Below are 23,610 nucleotides of genomic sequence, written 5' to 3'. Positions count from 1 at the left end.
ACGATCTGGTTCACCGTTCAAGTTCGACGACGGGGAAATTTCGCAATGAGTTCGAAATGGAGCTACGATCACCCTTATCAGCTGCCTGCACTTGCAAGAAGTTTAATTTCGCTTTTCTCATTCTGCAGAGCTTCCGGAACGACCTGGAGACTTTCAACGAGAGCAAAGAACGGTTGTTACGTGACGTTGAAGTGATGTCTTCGTCGATCCTGGAGGACTTCAGATCCGAAGTGATTTCTCTATCGAATCAGCTGACAGCCCGGTGGAAGAAGGCTGAGGATTCGACTCGAGTTCGCCACGACGCCATTGACAACGACAAGATTTTCCATGGTGAGACTCTCGACGACTTCAAATGAGCCAGCTCGTGTAATTCTCACCGGAGACCTCCCTTTTTATAATCATTGCGCTCAAATACCGTTCATGAAGAGAACAAGTCATGAACCTCTTGGTCAAGTCATTACCTCGAAGATTCGCCGGTGCGGATGATTTTGGAAACTCGGTTCGAAGTTGGAGGAGCTTCTCGCGCGTCATTTTATGAGCCTGTCATCGAGTGTGTGGTGATCGGGGATAATCATTCCTAGGAATCAATTGTGAAACAACGTCACCGGGATACTCAATACAGCACATAATAATTTGGAACCATATCCACCATGCCTGACGCCAGACAGTATTTTGCCTCGAGGTGTTTCGCATCGGAATGCAGTCCCGCTGAGTCCCCTGTATTTTTCCGCGATAAGTTCTCGAATTCTACATCGCGGATTCGCCAGAGGCACATTGGTCCCGATTTCGGTAGAAAACTCGAAGAATTATCCTCGCATGTACAATCATCAGCGAGCTCATACCTCGATGTCTCACGATCGGAGAGGGTAGTTGGATTTTCATGAAATCAAATTCTCATCACTCCGCGGATTGATTTGCAGATGTTAAGTTCGACATGCGAGCACTACGTCGTTGGCTACGTGACATGGAAACGAGACTCCCGACGCCAAAATCTGTGCCATCATACTGGACCCTACACGACCTGAAAACCAAACTGGAAAACCAAAAGGTGAGTTCGACTGCATTTCCCGCTGCAGTCTCTAACTTCAGGTGGAGCTAAACAAATGTCTGACTCATCCGCGACCGAGAGCGAGCTCTCCGTGTGGATGATCGATTGCCTCGTTCATCCTCCGGTAAAATTCGAGCCGTGTGCTGATTCGCACATGATGTCTCCACCCTTGTTTATAGAGATTTTTCTTCAAAACCTAACTACGCGGTGATTCGAAAACACACCCAAAAGGCTTTCATCGCCTGAGTCCACTATTTTAACTTCCCATCAGTATGTACGCAAGTCGCTTGGGGAAGAGGGGCGGATAGTCCAGAGGAAGGAAGTTGGAAGCGTAGGATCAGTGACTCAAACTTGGTTGCTCAGGTGGCACCGTACCGATGTCGACGCTTTCCTCATCTCTGGGAGTTCATCCGAAGCTTTTAATGACGCTCAATTATTCGAGCAGAATATCTCTTGGTCCTGTTTCTATCCTGATCGCTTTTCCCCCTGTCCAGGAATCGAGCCGATCCGAGGTCGAAATTTCTGTCGGGCGATCTAGTCATCGAGGTATAAATTTACGGCGAGAACCACTGTCTCCGGTAGCTCATGATGAAAGTCCGAATCGAGCACTTCGATGTTCCGCTGTCGCTATCTGATCAGCAACTTCCTCCTTCCTCAACTTCATATGAAGCGAGCACTGAATCGGAACTGCCTATTCGAAAAGCAGCCCTATCGGTGTTTCCGACATTGGCAGTCCGCAAGCCCTCCGAAGAAAATCCTGCTCCGAGGGCACCGACATTCTATTCTGACAATGAGCACGACGCCTACGGTGTCCCCAGGCTTTGGGCTCGCGCTAGCGACAGAGACTCCACATGTCGTATCAATGAACTGCATTGTGTTTACACTGCGATGTTTATCGAGCTTTCCGTGACCTGGGCCGTGGTCGCGTGCATACCCCTCGCCTCGTACGAAGTCACGATGGAGCGGATTCATGGGCTGCGCGAAGCTCATCATTTATTTTCATCGAATCAACTCCGATTCCCCATTCCCTTGAGAGTGATTCGTCTCCGAGATGTATGGATTGACGACATGTTCCGCATACGCGGAGTCCAATTTCCCTATCTGCGGGCCGCGCTGGAACGATATTTTCGAGCGCCTATGATAGAGGGGAAATTTCGAGAATTTTCCAACAGATGAGAATCAGATCGATCCCGCAATCTGAGATACCCCCTGAATGGAGAGAACTCGTCTCGATCAGGGGGCAGCGAGTGTTCCGAAGTAGTGGAGCCTACCAATTATTGCTATTGACTCAAGCGTCTAATCACCTAAGAAGCCTCACAAAGTCCGCGGTGCGGTCCAATAATGACAATGCCAACTGTCGAGTCGAGGCGATTCGGGAGAACACTCGAGCCATTTGTAATATGAGGTGAGTTACAAGCCAGCCAGCCGGTCCGTCCGTCAGTCTGTCAGATAGTCAACCTGCCAGGCGGCATAAGGGTGCGCGAATAGCGGGGTCTGCAGGGTAGCCATTGAAGGAGTGGGATGGCAAGGGGCCGCGACATTACTACCCAAGCCGGCCAGCACGCTCGGGGTCACCAAGGTAGACATCAAGATGGTCCGAGTGAATATTTCACCTTACCAACCTGTGACGGATTCTCCCTCTCGCCCGGTACAGTCGCGAGCTTGTTCCCCGCAGCTGGTCATTTAAAAAGCTCTGCGAGATGGCGAGGAATCCATACAGTACGATGAATGGAGTTTCCGTGGCCTCAACCCGATGAGCCGACTGAGCTCCGGATCTCGACCTGTTGGCTATTTCATCCCGATTCGTCCACCCTAATGGTATTCTAGCTCCACGTCGTAATCGGGAGAGCGCATGTGGGTGGTTCACATCCTGGAGAAAAGAGCGACGGTTCACTGAGTTCGTGAGAAAGCCCTGTTCGAGCGCTCGATATATATTGTGAGGAAAACTTCCTCCGCTTTCGACTGGTCCTTGCTGTTGGGACGCTCGCATCATCAACAGGGCGGAGGAGGGGAATTTTGCTTTTTCATCGTCTACTCGCTGCGTTGAGCTCCCTATTCGGAGAGTCTCAGTATGCACGCCCCTAGAGAATACGCAGCGGTTGTGGAGCAGATACTGATTCTCTCGGCCCGCCAGGAATCTCCCGCAAACTGTCGATGGCTGATCTTCTCCCGGAAGTTCACTGAATTCCTTGAGTTTCTGTTTTCGAGCAGCCGTCGCAAGCTTGACGAAGTGGAAAGTGCGCGATCCGAAGCGGGAGATGTTAGATTCCCGATAGTCATTCAAGACGACCCAATCGGCTACGTCCGGCAAACAATCTGATCGAACGAATTTGTTCGGGAGCTCACCGAGGCCTAGTCAGTAGGTGTTGACTTCGAGAGCGCATCCGTTCAGTCTCTTCCGGCTCGCGTCATTGTCCCGTCAGATGATCTCTTGCTGTCGATATGTGTTTACCGCGTCGAATCCTACGACTGTGGTAATTCGAGCGTAAATACGTCAGAACCATTATAACCAAACTCTGAAACGAATATTTCCGCCACACCCTATTTGCTCCGAGTGCCAAGTGCCGGCACCAGATGGCGCCGGCGCTGCTTTCCGTTGCGCTGAAAACTTGCCATGTCTATGGTAAGGTGAGCGCTCTTGGCTCTGGTGCGCTTGCCCGAATGCCTTTCAGCTGACTTCTCGACTGTCTGCCTTGTCGTCGCTCGGATCGGCACACGGTTGGAGAGTTTCCCTCAACGTTATATTCTGGAAGAAGAAAGCGCTTCCTTAAGTGGGTTACCGCTAACATTCAGCAAGTTACAAAAAAACATCAAATTCAGATTCTTTTGAGGTCGCCGGTCGCCGCATGATGCTTTCGGAATGATGAGAGCCGACGTCGGAGCTGCAGCTTCCCCGAACGCTTTTGCTCATCCCTCCGATATCGAGCTCATCGTATTTTGCGTTTTTCGCTCCCCCCGCCTCCGTGGGAAACGAGAGAACAAGCACGACGAATCCTCTCGTTTGTTCGGCTGTGTTGGGCAGAGAAAATCGAAGACAATCGGGTGTCTGATGAGTCGTCTCTCCCTTATCGAACGACATAACGGAAGTTGAATGCGTACGTCCGAGGTCTTTGCAATAATTTTGAGTGCGTCCAACGTCGTGAAGTTCAACGGTGGCTAGGAAACGAAAGAAGCGATATTTTTATCTGGTGATTGTTTCAAGGGGAAAGTTCCGTACATAACCGGACAGAAGTCGAGGCTGAATATTCTGGGCATAGGAACTCGGTCGCGGCATTGTGCGTTGTTCCTTCAAGAACTGAGCTGTTCCTCTTTCGAACGGAGTTCTTGGTCCACGGCATTTATTGGTATCGTTTTCTCCGTCGCTTCGTTCCTCAGGAACGCTCGATATTGAATCCCGACCCGAATCGATCCCGAGATCGTTTGTCTGAGCGATTCCCTTTTTTTCGTCGACGCACGAATCTGAATTTCGTTAGTTTTTTTTCTCGATAATTTGTCGGCTGGGGATGTTTTAATTGACCGATGCCTCGGAACAGGGTTTGGATGGAGCATAATCGTCGGCTCACACCGGTAGAATAGTTTGCTTATCATTCGAGTGGGTCAGTTGTTTCCGCTGACCCAATTCGAGGGTCTGTTCGCTGATCAAACACGACCTGTGACCATCAGCAACTCCCACAACTTCTATTTTCAACTTGCGTAGCGGCCATCTGCTAGCGTGTAAGTTCTTTTCTCTTCTCTCCCCTCGGCGAACAGAGGCGCTGTTCCAGCCGGCAGTTGATGTCTGCGGCGAGCTATCGGCAGAACGGAATTTTCGCTAGTCGCTTATATCCACCTACGGGTTGACTGTGTTTCCAATTTCTACTTGGCCGTATCGAGAGATACGCCCATTGTGGAGATTGTACACACTCGAAGTTCATCTAAGTGAAAGGAAATAAAAGTGCTCATCTAGCATTCCTCAACGAAGTGCTCAGTGAAAGTGGTTCCAGAGAGAATCGGATCCAGGCAGGATTGATTCAAGGTTGTGTCGTCCACCTCCATCGTTGGATATTCGTACGGATCCAGTGGATTCGGAAAGAGAAGGTAGATGCTCTCGTTGAAATTTGAATACCTGGATAGGATCGCCAAGTATTGCTCTCGCGAGCGAAACTTCACTACCTGGAACCTCGAGTAAAGGTGGGAGTTGAGCTGCCCGAGGTGTTTTCGATATCGAGCTCGACGTGTCGCGAAGTGAGAGGATCGGGAGAGCATGGTAGGATCCGGGGCCGAAATTCCGTAAGTTAGAAATTTCGGGCTGTGAAGAGGAGCATACCTCGACGTGGAAGTTGCTCGGGAGCAGCGCACGCAAGGTGTTGATTCAGCCTCATAGGTTTCCGCAGACGCTACCATTGACGTCATGCACAATACGTGACAAAGCTTTTCCTCTCGTCCGAAGGCTCTGATCTCCTTCCACTTAAGCTCCGATTCTCGACCACAATCCAGAACGGTGTGGGCTGCTTTAAAACTTTCCTCGCTTACTGTATCAATATCGAAACATGGCGCGACGGTGGCCGATGGCTGCACTGATCGCGGTGATGAACGCGCGAAGCAGTGGCGGTGGGTTAGTCCTCGGTGAGCGCGTGTGTGTACTTCAATCGCGAATCGCTCCGACCGAGCCGACTGACTGAGATAGGAGAGAACTGAAGTTCGTCGGTCGCGGGCCGCCGTGTTATTCTTGACATGGAGCTGTCAGCGTTGACGAGGTCGTGAGTTGCTCCGAGTCCGGTAGCTGCCTGTCCGTCTGACCAGCCAAGCGGCGGACGGACGGGAGGATCGACCGACCGACCGACACAGCGGTGACTTGGGCCGCCACTTGTCCGGCAGCCACAGCAGCTGTGATTCTGTTTCAGATCGCCGTCGATCAATTCACTACCTTGTAATCCACCGTTGATGATTCGGCTACAGCTGATGTGGAAATCCGCGATAGGAAGCATAATCCGTCAGTTGACCGAAGATCATATTCCAGAGCACTCGACACCGTCGTGGTGCTCCGGGAGACCAAGATGAAAGCGAAAGCTGGAAGTTTGTCTTCTCGAATTCCTCAAGATGGGGTGAAAGGTTTTTTTTCGCAAAAGTAACGAGACGGTCCGGACGAAGCCGCAAATAATTTTATTGTTCACCAGACGAGAGATTTCTCCGGTGTCCGGTTGTAAGTTTCCCATTTGGTACCGTCGTTCCGCAAACTGCATTGTCAACCTACGCACCGCAATCGGGAATAGAATCCCGAATGGTACCTCTCAGCGCTCCGGGGGGACGAGTATGCGATACGGCCATCGGAGTTGAGACTTCCCCTCGGCGGCGATGAGGAACTCTTTCGTTTCCTCTTCAAGTCCGACGGAAACCATCACTCGGGTTCCTCGGCAGCGGCTCCCTTCACGGAGCGCTTCGAGCGTCGACGACGACGTTGACAATTATTCGCGTTTTCTGTCCGTTCCGAATCAGCCGACGTCGAATATTTCTCATAGCTGGCCGGCCACCCGGCCGGCAGCCGAGTGACTGACGAATGACTGAACGACTGTGAAAAAAGCGACCTGAACGCCAGGTCCCCGTCACGACAAGTTCACGACTCGGGCGAATTGACAAACGAGCCATCGGAGGATCGGTTGAAATCGAATGATTGAATCAATCTTGTTACAAGTCCGAGTGGAATTCCAAATCGCGCGGGAACGAGTTCGATGAAATTTCCTGTCGTACGCTGGGACCGTCGGCAGCTTGGGCGTAGAGCCATCCGAAAATTTCTCTCGTTGACGAAGTGTGGACCGCGGAAGCTCCGAATGAGTGATCGCCCGCGAGGAAAAATCGCTCACTGCGGAAGTTCTGTCTCGAATTGTTTCCGAAATCTTCGGGACATATGTTACCCCGACAAGGTGCGACGGTGAGCGAACATTCGTCGCGATCGAGCGTCCGGCGGGGGCCATCGAAAATTTTCGGCCCCGCGAAACTTTTCGATTGACGGCGCTCAATTTACGAAAATTGGAATTTTCGGTGCCTCGTCGGTGTCCCTATCATTCCGAAAGCTAGGTGGAACGAAGAATTTTGATTGATTTCTCTCCGCTCCGAGATGGCTTCCATGATTACGTGCCTGTAGGCCCAACACTTTGGCGTCGCGTGAAATTCGATTGTTTTTTCTCGGTCAGAACCTTAAACGACAGTAGAAGACGACGAGGTTCAAATCCTAAAACGGTCGACGTCAATCGTCTGTCTGTGGCAACATTGCCATTTTTGACATGTTGATATATGACAGAACATGCTTTCCTCGCCGATCTCGGACACTCGTTCGAATACAAAGCGAAGAAGCAATTAGTAGAAAACGTTTACGAGCGACCCACGCACTCCGTTTCTCTGGCCCAGATTTCGGCCTTGCCATTTTCGACATGGTGCGCTACCGGCGACGAGCCCATATGATCCAATCGGTGCTCACAGTCAGCTGATCGTTATTTGCCTGGCAAAAACTCCGACGAGGAAAAACCGTGTAGTGCCGAGAACGGGCCCTCATTCCGGATAATCGCAGATTTTCCCGTCCGATATTAATCCATTAAATTAATTATTCAGACGAAATCCCCGTGGAAATCTTCAAAAGGAAGGACGACTCTCGTTATCAACCCGTTATGGTACCTCGCGGCTTAATTTGCTGGAACAGCGGACGGAGCGACCCAGCTTCTTCGACTCGCGAATTTAGCTCGTCCTTCCGAAATTACCCGCTCTTGGTTCAAGAAGCAGATCTTCAGGAGTGATTTGCAACTGACTGAGGAAATCTCTCTGGGGCTTGATTCTAATCCTTACCCCGTGTGGAGACTCCTACTCATTTGATGAAGGATCGCCAGCACGTCCCGAATCGATCTCGAGAGGATGTAATACGAGAGACCATTTCCCGCAGGGCGGGGCTGAATGGGGCTCTAGTCCCCACTCCAGCTGTGGAAGCGTCTTCCTTTTGCTCTGTCCACGACATGAGACGGGGAAGATTCGAGGGGTTGTTGTGCCCATTCTCAAGGGTTCCTACCCCGGTTCGCTGTCACAGGTGTAGAGCTACGAAGTCGAATTCGAAGCCAGGGAAAAATCGAATGAATTTTCTTTCTCGATTACTTATACCAAACATAAAATGGTCAAGGCACAAACCAAGTGTGAACAGGCTCAGAATTGCGGACTGGAGCTGAGCTGACTTAGTCTTGTTGGACGGGGTAAACGCAACGATTTATCAAGACGGTAACCCTGAACCGGTGAGGACTAGAATCCCAGAATCAAGCGGAACCAATGAATCGAATGGCTGCTTGTGGTTTCCAGCCAGTTCACTCATGAATTGCCAGCCCGTGCTCACGCGGTTCCATTACACTCGAAGAGCGCTCTCGATACCGAGGTGACGCAACTGGGCGATTCCCAACTAGACATTTAGAGACTCGTTCTGAATGATGATCACGTGATGAGATAATTGTGATTTGAGCTGGGTAGGAAGCACTTTAGGTTTCCTCGACGGACGGACGGACGAGTAGTCTGTCTGTTGGTGGCTCTGCTTGCCGGCCTACCAACCCGCTAGCTGGCTGGTTGGAGCAGCTGGCCTTCGGAGTAAATTTTATATGAGCGCTCAGCGATTCACTCGCATCGGTCACTCCTTTTCATAACCTCAGCCTCCTCCAACGAGGGATCCTCTTGCTCCTGGACAGCATTGTGTTCCCATTCTCTCGCGCTCTACGAGGGATTCATTCGGGTATCCATGCATGCGAAGCGCCCATATGGTCTACGAACTCAGTGCGAGAGTTGGCGGGAGCGGCGGGCTCCGAGAAGACAGACAAAGCGTAGGCAGTCGGGCAGACGGGCGGGCGGCCAGGCAGGCAGGTCATATGGTAGCTCCGTGCTCGCTCGGGAGAAAATGGTCACGAAAGAGCACAATTAGCCGGAACATGAAGAGATGGGAAAACTCTGCATTGCAACATGTCCGCCAGAGTTGAGGGCGCTGAGGAATTCGTATGAGCGGCTCGTTTTCACCAGCGGCGGCGATGACGGCTGCGGTGGCAATCAGAGAGTGATTCATAAACGAGGACAGATGGTACTCATCCGAAATGTACCTCCTCCAGCTGGAGCTCAACCTGCTCCTCCATGTCTTTGCCGGATCCTGTTTTACCCTGGTGCGCTCATCCGTGCATTGTGATCTTTACACGTGTAGTAGGTAATTTATAGCGATAAGACAGCGAGAAAAACATCCCTCGATTCGGTAGCTTCGAAGCTGTGATTGCTATCCGGCGCTTTCTATACAAAGCAGAAAGAACAACATCGGCGGAAATCGTACATAAGAAGCGAATGAAGCTCGGCATCTACAATTCGCAGTGAAATTTTAACGGGCTGTTTTGTGAACTTCCGTTTGACAGAGTTGCGCAAGGAGTCGCGTCTCGACAATAGGAGGGTGTCGTTGTTGTGAGGCGGCATCGGGTTTGCAACTGGTGTTTGGGTGGGGGCGTTGTCTCCGATGCGGACAATCTCACACAAGAGCGCGCGCGCACGCACGCGCACACGCACAAACACGCGAAAAGAAATACACACTCACGCAGTCGGTCGGTCGGTCTATCGTTGGTTCGTTCACAAATACACACGAGCTACCCAGGAAATTTACGTGGTCCGCCGTCTGACAAGCGTTGGGTAGAAGTAATTTTGTATCCATTATAGGTATCGATTATCCGCTCGTTTGGCGCCTCGGCGTTCTTCTAGAGCTTCAGTCGAGCGAGCGACAACGATTACTATTACTACCACGAGTCGCTAAACGCGCGGCTCTGGATAACTTTCGTGGACCGTTATGAGCACTCAGAGATTTCAAACAGCGAATAGGACGAGTCGTCTCAGAACTAATCAAAGCGGATCTGCCGGAGATCTTCGGGCCGCTCCCCGAATGAGTAACATGATCGTGATTCGAGGCTGTTAGACAAGTCAGTCACGTAAGCTTTCCATCAGTCGTGGACAACTTTTAATTAAGTCCGATTGCCTCCGGCCCAAAGCCGCGGAGTTCGCGCTCGTGAGCCCTGAACAAGTGTCCATTGGTCTCTCGACAGCGTTTATGGGACAGGGGATCCGGATAAGCGAGGCTCCTAAGTTATGTAGTCCTTCGAAGGGATTGTTGATTTCGCCGCTCGTTGATGGGCACGAGGGTCCTCGACGGATCGGTCTGACAGGGTGGCCCGGGGCTCCCACTCAGATAAGAATCGAACCTCGGTGACTCACTCTAGCTCTCGATCATTGACAGATAGGGTTATGACTCGTATTTCGCACGATTCCCGTTTTTGGCATGTATGTATTCCGAGTGCACGTGGCATGGTCTTTCCGTCGGTCAAGCGTGTCCGAGTATGAAAGGGTTTGAACGCCCAGAATGCCATCTGTTTCTCATGACTTGTTCGTGTGACTCAACTGATTAAAAAAGCGACTCATTCGAAAATGACGGACTCGCGCCTCCATAACACAGAGTTTCCCGGGGGCTGGACGCCGGGTCCGCCGATCGAAATCGACGCCATCGAAAGTTTCGATCTTCTTTCTCGGTGCTCGGAGACCGCGGATGTTCATATCGGATCACATCTCACTTATTCGAGAAATTCGGTATCGTCGTTTCAATGAGAATCGGGTAAATCGAGAATAATCGATGTACATATCGAAGTCGAATCGAGGAACTTCCGAGGGATCGGCAAGTATACGCTGCGATCTCCTGTCAGAACATTCCATCGAGCAAACTCTCGAGCGACGATCGTGCGGCCGATCAAACAGAATTTGCGGCCACCGCCCTAAAGTTGTCTTCCGCCACGTGGCGTTTTCTGCAACGTTGAAGAGTTGCCGGAGCATCCGTTCAAGTTCTGCCAGAAGAGAAGTTGGTGACTCATAGTCTGGTTTTATGCTGCCGCCAATTACCGGCCGGGCAGAGCCGAAGGGCGATGTTCGTGATTCAGGTCTCGACTGTGCCAGAACAGCGTCCGCTACAAAGGACGAACGGAAGAGAAAAAGAATACATACAAGAAGCACTGGCAAACAGATTTGGAAAAAAATGGCGCTGTTCGTTCCAATTGTGGTCCGACCGATGGCAGAATCAATAGCAGTCCGAGACATTCCAACGGTCTATCTGGAGCTGGCGGACTGACTGACTGAGTGGGGAAAAGCGGAACGTCTGGGAAGCGATATCTTTCTCCGGAGTAGTACGGGCACCTGGAAGTAATAGCTCTTGAGTGGGATCCAATGAATAGGTGGTTTGCTTCTCCCGTGATTCCGTTTCATCACTCATGAGTCGACGACGCATCCCTCGGATAGCGGAGCCTTCTCGATGATATGCAGATGAATTATATGTAATGATACGAAAAAATAAGAAAGGTATTAATCTCCGGAATATCCTTTGAAAGTTTCTATTGCTATTCAGTTATTCACTTGCGGGTCTTCCTTCCCTTTTCTCTCGGCAAAATACCGTGTACGCTATAAACGATGCTTCGAAATTTCCCTTGTTGTTGTTGCTGCTGCTGGCTCTTGTTGTCGTTGTTGACGGTGGCGGTAGTAATACTTGTTGCAAAAATCAACCGTTGTGTCTTCTACGGGGCGCCTTCTCGACCTCGGGTCGCGACCATGCGTTGGACGCTTCGATGATCAAACAGCTTCGCGAAACATGAAGAAGACCAAGTGCTTCCTCCCTAGCGCGTGCGGACTTCGATTGTAGCCTGTGACGACATTTGTTGCGGCAAAAGTGAATCGAATTCGGAACTGTTTTTCCCCGGAAAACCCAGCCGATCCCAAGCTTTTTTTTTATTATGGATATGCGGGATCCAAACTCGTCGCGCGCATCGAAGGATCCTCCTGACGTCTTTATAGGTTTCGAAGGGCGATCGAAAGACATCGTTTGCATCGGGAACCAGCAGATTGTTCGCTTGTCGTGCTCGTTGAGCGTCTCAGGACAGATGATGGGCTCGTCGAGCCATGATTTTTGATAAATGTTCCAAAATGGCCCACAACAAGGGTGAATATTTGTTTCCCCGCTCGTTTGCCCGTTGACCCCGAATCTTGTTTGTGTGTACTAGGTTGCTACCACCCATATAACTGACAAACGATGCGTAACTCACGCAAACTGGTTCCATCTGGGAGCTCTCGCTGTGCCGATCGGGGCGGCCACAATTAGCGAAAAATTCATTATCGCGAGTCTCACGTTTTCCTCGATGAATTCTGTAGGATTCTGTGATCCTGCCGAGGGTGAATGATGTGTGACTTACCACCAGCATCGAAGAGAATTCGGCCCCCGTTTCGGCTTTCGGTAAAGAAGACGTGCGAGCTAGAGATTGTCGCGTAAAATCCAGATGTTAAGCTCTCGAGAACGGTTCCCGAGGCCTATCTGAAATCCTGGCTTGACTCAGCCGGCCCGCGTCCATGCTTCTTGTGCAGATGGGGAAGGAGTGAGCGGCATCAAGTACGATGAATTTAGTGTTTGTTTCTATACACACGCGATTCAAGCATAAAGACATATCGGCGCCCGAATAATGATCTGAAAGATTTGTGTCTCGGTACGTCTCAGCCCAGTCTCCTCATGACTCACTCAGTCTTTTGATGTTTCTCCAAATGGTTATTTGTACATACGGCGCATTGTGAACGCGATAGGTGAAAATCGCTGGCATATCTTCGCTATCGGTTTCCCCCCGGGTTGTTTTTTCGTTCGTTTCGATCATCTAGGAAAATCCTCATTTGGCTGCTACGATGTTCGATGCTTCGACTTTTCCCGAAAAACATAAAGGGGAGACGACGCGACGTCTGGTTCCGAGCTCTTTTCTCTCGTACCTCAACCATTACGGCTTTCGGCCTGTGTTTCCGAGAAAAGCGAACTTCTTTTCTCGTTTGATGGCTTTGAAAACTTTCGATGCTCAATCGACGCAATCCGAGACGATCGAGGGTTTGATCAGCGTTTTGATGAACGAGTGAACAATCCTGGCTCTTGAGCGGCCCGTGTCCAATCCGGCAAGTGACCGAAGGCGAGAACAGGTGTTCGTCATTGGACGCCGCCGCAACATTGAACTCACTCGGAGATTGATCGAAAGATGCGCCAGTGGACGCTGTCAGGATTCAGAGCGCTGTGCGCATCGCAAGTGATTTTTCTTCGGAAACCACTTAGCCCGTTTGAGTGTTCACTGCGTTTCGTAACATTCTGAACAAGATGGCTTCGTGGAGACCATCGCTCTTCTCGCTCTTTCCAATATCGGATAGATGCGCTGAAACCATAATTTATCTCGGTTTGCTCAGACGCGTCAACACTCTAGATTGTCTCAACATCTCCGATCGGATCGGGGTTTCCTCTTTCAACTTCCCTCGACCACACAACGCTCGTTGCGACTCGATGTGCGATGCTGATAAATGACCGTTTGCTTCGACCAAACTCGAGAGTAAATCAGTTCCGAAAGCAATCGGATGACTCGCATGGAGCAGGGAGACGAATCTTGCCGCGCGGATTGACTGCTCAGGGATCGCGGGTGGTATTTGGAGAGCGCATACGATAGCACTCCTTGTGAGACTGCGGGTATAATGCGAGCTAACTTAATTTTGTGATTGTTGCCGGAGCAAGTTCGGCGTCTGGTAGTTGGTCGCTTGCTCGGTTTGTTGGTCGGACTTTCCTTCCCTCAACGGAGCTGCCACTGCCGGTGGTGGCGGTGTTGGCCGTGGATGTAGAGTAGTCCCTCTCCGGCGCACGGCCCTCTCTTCCATGTCTCTCACACGATTGTTGGATGCCTAGCGGCGGCAGCGGACAGACAGCCGCCAACCGAGTAAGGTACCAGACGACCGAATGAGTGTGCCGGTACACGAGACGCATATTTACTGGACGCGCATCTGACAGCAGCATATTTTTTTTGTGCACCGCCGTGTTTATTCGTGAGGAGATAACCGTTGTAGGACTTCTCGTTTTTTTCCCCCGCTTCTTATCGTGACCTGTGCTTCAGACTCGGTTCAGCGAGAATTAGTGGATGTGTTCTTCACCTTGGATAACGGAACCCCATTCCCATCATCGAACCCAGGATATAAGTGTAACCCATCCCCATCAGAGCGATTGAGGTACGTCTTCTACCGAGAGCGGTGGTCGATACGGAGGTTCGCTCCCCGCTCCGGCTTGTAGTGAGTGGGGTTCGGCTCTCTCTGTTCAGGTGTATCTCTGCTTAGAGATGAGTTCATGCTCGAGATCCTCCTCCGAGCTGCGCTCGAAAAACGTCTTCGAAGCACTGCCCAACGCTCTGTTCGAGCGATTTGTGCGTGTTCGAGCGCTTTGTTGAGTGATTTTGAGCGCTCATTTGCCAGAACATCAGAACAACAGGTCGATCGTTTGATGATTGATCGCTCGGATGATACGGCTCGTCTGCGTGGAGGAACTTCGAACGGAGCCTACGGGAGCGCGGCGAGGCGACGGCGACAGCAACAATCAAAACAAAGCAAGGGTTTGGTGGCAAGAGGAAGAGACACAATAATTGAGATAGCTCAGTCAGTCGGACCGATGGCTCCATGCAATGGAACAGAAAATCCAGCGACCCTTCATGCTTCATTCACGCGGAGTCGGCGACGTTGACGACGGCGGCATCGGGCCCGCCGTCGGATGAGCGAACAAAGGTAAGGCTTGCTCGTCTCGTCTGGGCCGGACGCACATTGGAAACGCGGACGAACGTTCGGCCGCTCTGTGATGAGGGTTCCGCTCTGCCGGTTACAAAGATTCCACGGACGGCACCGACTGAGACTCCGAGTGCCCCGTTTCGGAGTGTGATATCACGCAACTCCGGGAACGCTCGCTTCGGACCTTTTTCGAAGGGAGCGATCCTGTCGGGATGGAGGTCGCCGAGCCGCGAGCACTTAAATCGATTTCCGAAAGGGGGAATCGAATGAAGAAAATTTCTGCCTCGCCTCGTCGCTCTCCCCGGGAGCGGTCACTCCGCGACCCTCCGGCATTTCGAGTAACGCCCTGAACGCGATGGCCAACACCTTCACCGCCACGAGCGACGGTCGAGTTGACGTTTCGTTCCAAGCTAAGCAAAAGACCACAAACGTTCTTTGTTGTTGAAGATGCTCTTGTTGTCGTTGGTAATAAAGCGAGCCGTCTTGAACTTGGTGAAGAGTGCGATCCGGCTGATCCTCGCGCTAATACTCTTGACTTCTCGCGTCACCTCTCGGAAACCACTTTGTGTTCCGAGCGTGACAGCAATAATGTCAATCGATCCCGACAAGATCGATTCATGCGAGAAACAAGACCGTCCCTGCGAGAGGAAACATGACGTGAAGCTTATCGTTCGTCCGACGGTACGACACAGTGATATTCTTCTGCAAATTATTCCAGAGCTTCGTGATACGCGGTTGATGTGCCATATTTAGCTCGTCATCACACGAGATGAAGGAGATACGCTCTGCCACACGCTTTCATTCACCGTACCAAATGTTTTTTGGGTCAATCAGACGTACGGCGGAATCGCGCTACGTTCCCTCCGATTGAATCCACAGGTAGTGCCCCGGAAAGGATTCCTCTATCGCTGTGGAGTTTCCCAGGGAGGGAAACTTACCTCCATGGAAGATATGGTCGAGACGGGAGGGTCGGAGCGGAAGAATCATTAATCCTGCTCGCAATCTATTTGTCTCACGTCAGTGAGAGCAGACCATCTCCGTCTCGAAACAGAAACTGCTGAGGTTTTCCTCTAGGACGAAATACTCGTACAGCGTCCAATCATCTCCGCAGGCTTTCGCGCGTTGATGAAACACCACATCAAATCAAAGGCTCCTCTCTGCCTTTCACCTTGGAACGCAAAAGTTCTATCAAGTGGGCACCAGAAAAAGTTCTTCTCTCCATTCTCCGATGGACGGCCGTCCCTGCTCTTATGGCGCTCAAGTTTACGGTCGCCGTTCGGTCGCTGTCTGTGGAGGGGTTGTTGAACTTGAAGCGGTTTCGGAAGCGGACTACCGTGTTCGGTCAGTCGAGGGCCGTGACAATTTCCTCTCCCTTTCGAGGTACTGCATCCTTACTCAGAGATGTTTACATAATTCTCCCATGGGCGTGTTGACCGTCGATATCGCGCCGATGGATGTCGTCCAAGCATTCAAATCGCTGCCGGATCTCGAATCATTGTTTTGGTCCGAGAGCACAGCGAATCGTACAATGCATGCAGATCGGAAGGCTGCTTGGCGAGCTGGCTTGCTGGCTCGTTCGCTCGCCCGCTAATCTGCAGATCAGGTATCGCTGGCTGGCCCTCCTGCATCGGACAGAGCCAGGTTTCTTGGATTATGTTTGTCGTTTTCCCTTTCTGTAATCAAGGGTGTATTGTGCGATTGGGAAAATGCCGGGGGATGGATCAGTGAAAGGCGCGTTCGTAGGTCGGTCGTGTCGGTCGCTCGCTCGCCCAGTCGACCACCGAGTCCTCAATAAAACTTTCATTCAACGGTAACATTTCACGAGGGGCGCTTGGGCAAGGTTAACGCCGATCTGAAGCGTTTGACCGTGGTGTGTCGTCGTGAATATCGTCCGAGCGTTTGTGTGGAAGGCTCTTGTTGTGTAATAATTCGGGTTCGAACCCGTCGTTCACCGAATCTGTTGCTCCTTATCCCGATTTAGACGCGGAAGGGTGCGCGCTCCCTGCTCCCGTGGTGGAGTACTGGGCAGCTGCTCCGCGCGCTGCAGCTCCGAATATCTGGGTTACCGGCCGAGAAAGGCTTCGAGGAGAAGGAGACGAAATCGCTGGAGAGATGAGATCCTTACATCACTTAGGGTTTTGCGAGGACCGAAAAGTGAATCTGCAATCACGTCATGACATGAGGCTTGCGATTTTCGTGAATCTCGGGTCGGGTTCCCGGAGTGGGCGCTATTCCTGTCAGACGACCGCACGAAGAGCTTCACTTACTGCGGACTGCGAGAAGAGAATACAATATCAGAAGAGCAGTTGATGTCTGTCACCCGTTTCTCAGCTGTGACGCCCACCGCATTCTCGTTTATGAGACACGACTCCATTCGGACACGAAGTTTCCTCTCTTCGAAATGACTGCAGGTCGTATCATTTCTCACGCGACAGCTTTCGCGATCGGCGCAACCGGTATCTGAAGGAGGTTCATCTTCTATGGTACGACTCGGGAAGGTCTGCCTCGAGACCTCGTGTCCTACCACATGCAATATTCCAAGGACAGGTTGAAGAGTTGGGAACTCTCATTCATTCAAAGGCGCTTTGCTTAAAATCAATCCATCGGGACATCTCTCCCGAGAAGTCGGATCAAATCCTTACTTTCGTGGTCGGATAATTCTGACGGAACAGTCGAGAGGAGAGTCTAATAGGGCCCTCTATTAATGCTTCACCCAGACATTCAACGTTTCAATGTTGTGTGTCTCTCGGATCGTGTCGATCTAGTGAGTCGGCAGACTGATCTCGGTTATTCTCGATTCAACAGCTGTGTCCACTTTATGCTGGGGCCCTCATTTGGCGGCTAAATGTCCGCGCCGACTCAGGCTACCTCGATCTGCGATCCTACTCTATTGTTTCGACTCTTGCAAAACTCGAACGAAAACGAACTTCCGGCAATTTACGTGAAGGAGAAAAAGAAAAACACGTCATCGAACGGTCACTGGCTTCCCCGAGCGGAATTCGCAGAACTCTCGATCGGCAAGCAGCGAGAGAATCGCTTCAGTGGTCAATGAGGGATTAGTCATCGGCGGCGTACACAAGACGTCTCGAAGGGCTTTGCTCGGACGACAGACTCACAGGTTCGGCTACGAGCTGCAAAGCGAGCGAAGAATGCTTGCTACGGGTTCAAGGGGACCAAGTCCACTTATCATAGAGCTGGCTGAGACCGTGTAAAACCACGAGGAGACAGACAGGCCACTGACTCAGCTGTCGGTGGCGCGCGGGCGGGCGGGCGCGCTCGGGGAATGGTCTGCTTGAGTGCATTTTCTTTTCTCCCCTCGGGAACAACTGACACTAGATTGGATTCTCTCGTATGGTCTTCTTTTCTTCAACAAATAGGTACCTACTATTGAGAGGGCAGGAATCCCGGACGGTTCGTCATAGAGTGCAAATCGTCGGTAGTGCTTTGATTGGTTTCAAAAGATTCTCCCACCCGGGGCTTCTGTTCCGCTCGAGGAAATTCCTCTAACTAATCCGATCGATCGATAAATAATCACCGATCGAGAGACTTTCCCTCTAAAAGTCCGAGGACTCGACTGCGTATGATTTTGCTCTGTCCGACTCGTCCTTTGTCGAAGGGTTGCGTCCGGGAAGCGTTTTGAAGTTCAAGTCCGAACTCGCCGTGCCTGTCACGGGACGCTTGCCATGAGAACGTGACAGAGATGCCTCTCACACCCAGCGGCGGACACATGCCAGGGCTGAGTGTGTTTGATGTCTGCATATCGCGACGGTAGTGCCGGGTGGCGATCTGGTCCGTTCCCGCTCGCAGCGATTCCCCATCCGCCCCACCTGCTCTGCGACGGATCGACCGCTCTAGGAATCGATAGAGTCGTATTCAATGCTGCTCCCGTTGGCGGTGTTGTTCCCGTAGTACTTCCGTAGCATAGGTTTGAGCGATGGTGACTTCGAGCATTTAAGAACAATGCCGAGAACATCTATTCATTCACTCCCACTATGCACTCACTCGCTCACTCGTTCGTTCGTCCGAACAGCGTGGTGGGGGAATTCGTTCTCGCTTGAGCGTTCAGTCGAATCAGAATGGGTTCGTATCATTGTCAACCGGAGCCCAGGTCCGAGGTGACTTCTATGATGCATTTATCGGAGTCGAGTAGATCGTTTCTGAGGAGACCACTCGCCAGACGCTCGTGTTTGCCGCGATGAACCTCACGGATACGCAGCCTGATAAATTTCTAATCAATATTCTTCACGCCCAGACCGATCGAGGCTCAAGACAAGAATCCTAAACGCATCGGACAAATCTCGCGATGCGTGGATGTTATTCCCTCGTTCGTCGCTTGAGCTCCGCCGCGAAACATCGAGTCGTTGGCTCCGCGGAGATTTCCACCGCCGGGCTCGAATCCGAAAGGAAGTGGCTTCTTCGAGGTCTCGGAATCTCGGTTGCTGTCTACTGACGGGGTGGGTTCGAACATTCACTCGTTCAGTCAGGTTTCACCGCTTCGTCGCTCTCTCTGACTTCCTTCCTCCCAAACACCCGCCTGGCCCTCCTGATCGAAGCTCCTCGTGGTGTTGTCTCTCGTTCCCATAGCCGCGGGTCGCGCCTCGAGCTGTCAACGAGCTTCGGAGTAGCAGCGAGGTGCAGCTTCATTAGGTTGTCTCGTGTCTTCCTCTGCGAGCTTCACTGACTGAGTCTGTGCCTCAGTGTCGGCTGACCCGCAACGGAATCTTCCGCTTTCTCTCCTCCTCCTCCGAGCAATATCCACGACGAATCGTCGCAAGTGTGTGGGTAGATCGAGATTTAGGTCATGTCTGCAGAACCCTTTCTCGGCTCGCACGGAGATCGTATCCACACCTTAGCTTCAAGGTCGACTTCAATGTCGATGTATAATATGGGCTCGCCCGCTCCATGTAGTCGCTCTCTGTCGCAGGTTCACCTTTGCCTTGGAAGGGTCGATACGTCCCAGAAGCGAACTTTCCGAATGCTCGGTGATTTCGGTCTCGATTTTTACGGGGTGTCACTCAGCAGTCCGATGCGAGTTTTTGCCAAACCAGAAGCGTGGATTCCGGCTGAATGGACGGTCCGAAGTTCTCATTACCTCCTCCAGAAGGCATTTTTTCTTCGTTTAATCGTCAAGCATCAACTTCGCTCGGCCGCTCAATGAAGGGTTCTGTGCTCGTGCAGTCAGTCACTCACTCAGTCAGTTCATCGAGTGGGTTCCGTGGCCAACAATTTCTGCCGGTCCGCGCGAGAATGGCCAAATTCTGTGCGAGTAACCAAATTGCGGGTTTCTTCGGATTTAGGGGTCGTCGGCGATCTTTCGCTCCCTTCTGACTGACTGAGCGATAGGTGACGCAACCGTTGAGGAACGTACCGAAAGGACGAAAAGAAGTGTTTTCGCGTGATCGGGATTAGGATCGTTGACGGAGTTTAGCGACTTTCTGATGACTTCTATTTTTAGCCGTCGAAAACAACGACGATCAGACTCGCGTCGCGGTCGCTCCGTGTCCTCCGGGGCCGGAAAAGAAAAGAATCGGATAGCAATCTTTCTATTTGAATCGACTGCGTCAGCCTTCACCCGCGTCGATCCCGTTCTGTTGTTGTTTTGTCACCTCGAGGACGCGTCGTACGTGTCACGGGTACGACACTTCACTGAGGTATCCAGGGGGAGCTTTCCCCGAGGGTGGCACGGCAGATCCGACGATCGGGCTGACCTTTGAGCACGCGGCAGAGAGGGGCTGTATGATATCGCAGCTTAAATGCTCCGACGATCGGGTGATGCTTGATTCGACTAGTGAACGTTTTTCGGGATTGTTCGAGTGTCTCCGGCTGGTGGCGTTTTCTTCGTAAGCGTCGGCGTCGTCTGAGAGGAACGGAAAAAAGTTTCGTCATTCCTTCTCTCTTCTTCCTTAACTACACCTCGTTCTCATGTGAGTAGAACAAGGGTTTGACGGATCTGCTGGCGCGTTGGTCTATTTTCGAACTTTTTTTTTGCCCGGAACGAGTTCCTTGTTCAACTTCTTACCCCGTGAGCCATTGGCTTGGCCGCCGAACTGGATTAGACAGGCTTGTCGAAGTCAGGCGTTGCCTTCTCGATTGTGTTCGGTTCGATTGGCCAATGACGCCCGACGCTCAAAAATCCAGGCTGGCGGGAATTTAGTTAGACCGGAACAATAACTTTCGCCTCACGGCAATCCGAAGCCAGGACCGACTAGAATTCATTGGAAGTGTTTCAAGGGGTGCTGGTTTCTTCAGCTGTGAAAAATATCAATTGTCAGTTGACTTCCCCTTTTGGAGCGATCTACCTGTCAAGTTGCGACGGAATGTGTTGAGAGAGGCTTCTGGTTCGTCGGCTATTGTTGAAGACCTTGTGTTGTCTTCCGTGTTCGCGCGGCCGAGCTCACAATACTTGCTACGGTGACGGTAGCGTTGGCGGCGACAGCAAATGATCTGGCAACGCCACTGGTAGTCAGTGGTAATTCCAGAGCGCTGAGGATCCGGAAGAGACGGGTCCTTCCGCAGCTCGTGTACGTAGGCTTCTCGAACGGGCCCCAAGATGCTCGAAAGTTGAGAGAAACTCCGACCATCCAGACGAAGCCGCCGTGTCAACCACGCCAAAAACGTCCACACACGCTTGATATGACTCATGACGATCACATTCTTAATGGTAGTACCTACTCCAATGCGGCAGTCTCTCCCTATTCAGAGACAATCCAAAAGAGGTCTGGCTGCTTTCGGTTATTCCGGTCGTCTTGGGCACCGGCACCTGGAGCACCCTCCTCGTGGAGCTGGATTGAGCGTCGTGGGTAGACCTTGATCGGAGCGAAGTCATGTGAATACTCCCCGCGTAGCAGACACTGTCGACCTTAGCGTCAGAAGCTAGGGTCCAGCGGAAGCGACATCGGATGTCATCTCGGTTCCGAATCCGCTTCTCTATTTACCATGTCGCCTCCGTGCCACTCGTGTTTTGCATAATCGATACGACTGGAATCAAATTACGCTCCATTGAGGCTGCGAATTTCAGGGCTCATTGAATTCAGTATTCTCTTTCCGGCTGAACTGATTGGGAGAAGGCGGATGAGAATTTCCCTGCCGAGCCGACAACCGGTGGCGGTTCTGTGTTTCGAACGACGCCGTCCGACAAACGTTCACAACACCAACTCTCCAAAACCACGGGTTGTTTCGGGTGGCACAAATGTAATCGATTGCTGCGATAAGATCTCAAGAAAGCGAGGCCTCTTATGCGATGCCTGTTACAGTGAAACTAAACACTCGTCGTTGCTCGACGCGACAAAAGAAGATACGCATTCGTCGACGGGCTGTCATTTCGAGCGAACCCCACTCGGAACATACGCACTCGGAGATATATTCCCCGGTCGCGTTCCTTGAGCCCTCCTCAGGCTGTCCGGCCGGCCACTCCGCCCATCTCATCCGATATTTATACACAGAAACAGTAATGGCTAGCCATAAAACTCAAATTTGACAGCGGTCTCATGTAGCCGTGTTCATCGCCCGCCGTTGGCCGCCTTCGGCCAGGGGATCTTCATTTCCTTGGAGTTTTCCTCCGATCGTAAATGAGTGAATGCATTTTTCGTGTTTTTGCAACGAAACTGACGTCACGTGTTTTTGTTCCAGGTAAGCTCAAAGAGTTTGGAAATTCGCCGCAAGAAAACGAGAAGACGCTTTCGGCTTGAAGTCTCCGATGACCGACCCAACACCCAACTCTTGCTAAGCTTCGTCATTTTCCTCGCCTTAGACTCCCGGGCTGGACGATCGCGTCGAATATAGCGCGGGTCTGGCCCGCAAAGAAGTAAACTGTTTAGAAAATCAATCTGGGTGAGGCAGAACTGAGCACATCCGTTGACAATGACTCCCACGCGACCCAAAAGCGTTTGTTTTGCCTTTTGTGAGACGGTAAATTAAAATTTCCCCTCCGATTTCTCGATTAGTGGGAAAGATCGGGTCGGGCATAGTGTATGAAGCGCTTTCGACATCTGTGTTCGCTCATGGCTCCCGTCGGGCCATGCTGTCAACCAGAACAGAAGCGGGAGAACGCGAGGAAGGGAGACCGTCTTCTCGAGGGAATCACGTCTCAGTGACGAGGGTGGCGATTTTTCTTTCAATAATTTCGGCCGGCTTCCGGACCGGGGTCCAACTCCACCGTACTTGAGCGAAGAGGAACGGATACGCTCAGAGCTCGCCCCGTCGAAGTTCCAATGACGAGAGACATAACTCTCAGCCGATAGGCCCTCAACCGACGTCGAGAAGCTCTTGTCGTCTGTCCGCGCTTTCGATTGCTCGTTTATATCTACTGTTCTCCTCTTGCGAGACCATGCGGAAGTTTCGAAAAAGAGAAAAAGGAAAGTAGCCAAGGGTATCCGAATCAGGTGTTTCTCCATGGTGCTTCAAATCTCCTTGGCACAAAGAGAAAAAGAAATATTTTTTCGTCGCTACGCTTTTTTTTCGAAGACATCCCTCGAAGGCTTGATGGTTCAAATAATCCAGGAAAGCCGTTATGAAGACGACGTCGAGCGCGATCGCTTTTCAGTATACGTTGACGACTCCGTGACGCAGTGACGAATCCGCAGAGCGGCGATGATGAGTTCGCCCCACGTCGATGAACGACTTGTCGTTAGCGATGCCAATGTTCATTTCTGTTGAGCGTCGCTCCAGCTGCTGGCGGCACTGTATTTAGCACCATTGCGACCAGGAAATAATTTGCGCAGCGGAATTAAAGCCATAAAGTGCCCTGACCGCTCGGATGCGTTGAAGCATCCGAGCCCGCTGCTTGAGAACTTCTTTGTTACCTATTGTGAGTAACTTCGTGAAAAGACCATTGCTCACGATTCATTTGCCCCTTGCCCGGCTGCATCCCAACGAGGAGTGGTCCCTTCATTTTCACAGCTGAACGCTACGACTCATGAGTTCGTCGTGATTCCCTTTTCGCTTCT

The 23,610-nt window shown here is 51.6% G+C and overlaps 1 protein-coding gene across 1 annotated transcript in view; it reads left to right on the top strand.

The window, feature by feature from the left end:
* The window catches only part of LOC100908066 (klarsicht), a 33,689-nt gene that overhangs the window by 2,047 nt on the left and 8,032 nt on the right, over window positions 1–23,610 (top strand). The window contains exons 6-7 of the mRNA XM_003739786.2: window positions 129–330; window positions 921–1,048. Of these exons, the coding sequence (XP_003739834.2) occupies window positions 129–330; window positions 921–1,048 (330 nt within the window). The remainder of the gene's footprint in view (window positions 1–128; window positions 331–920; window positions 1,049–23,610) is intronic.

The sequence above is a fragment of the Galendromus occidentalis genome, unplaced genomic scaffold (assembly GCF_000255335.2).
Source record: "Galendromus occidentalis unplaced genomic scaffold, Mocc_1.1 scf7180000076583, whole genome shotgun sequence".
Lineage (NCBI taxonomy): Eukaryota > Metazoa > Arthropoda > Arachnida > Mesostigmata > Phytoseiidae > Galendromus > Galendromus occidentalis.
This window is presented reverse-complemented; position numbering and strand designations above follow the sequence as displayed.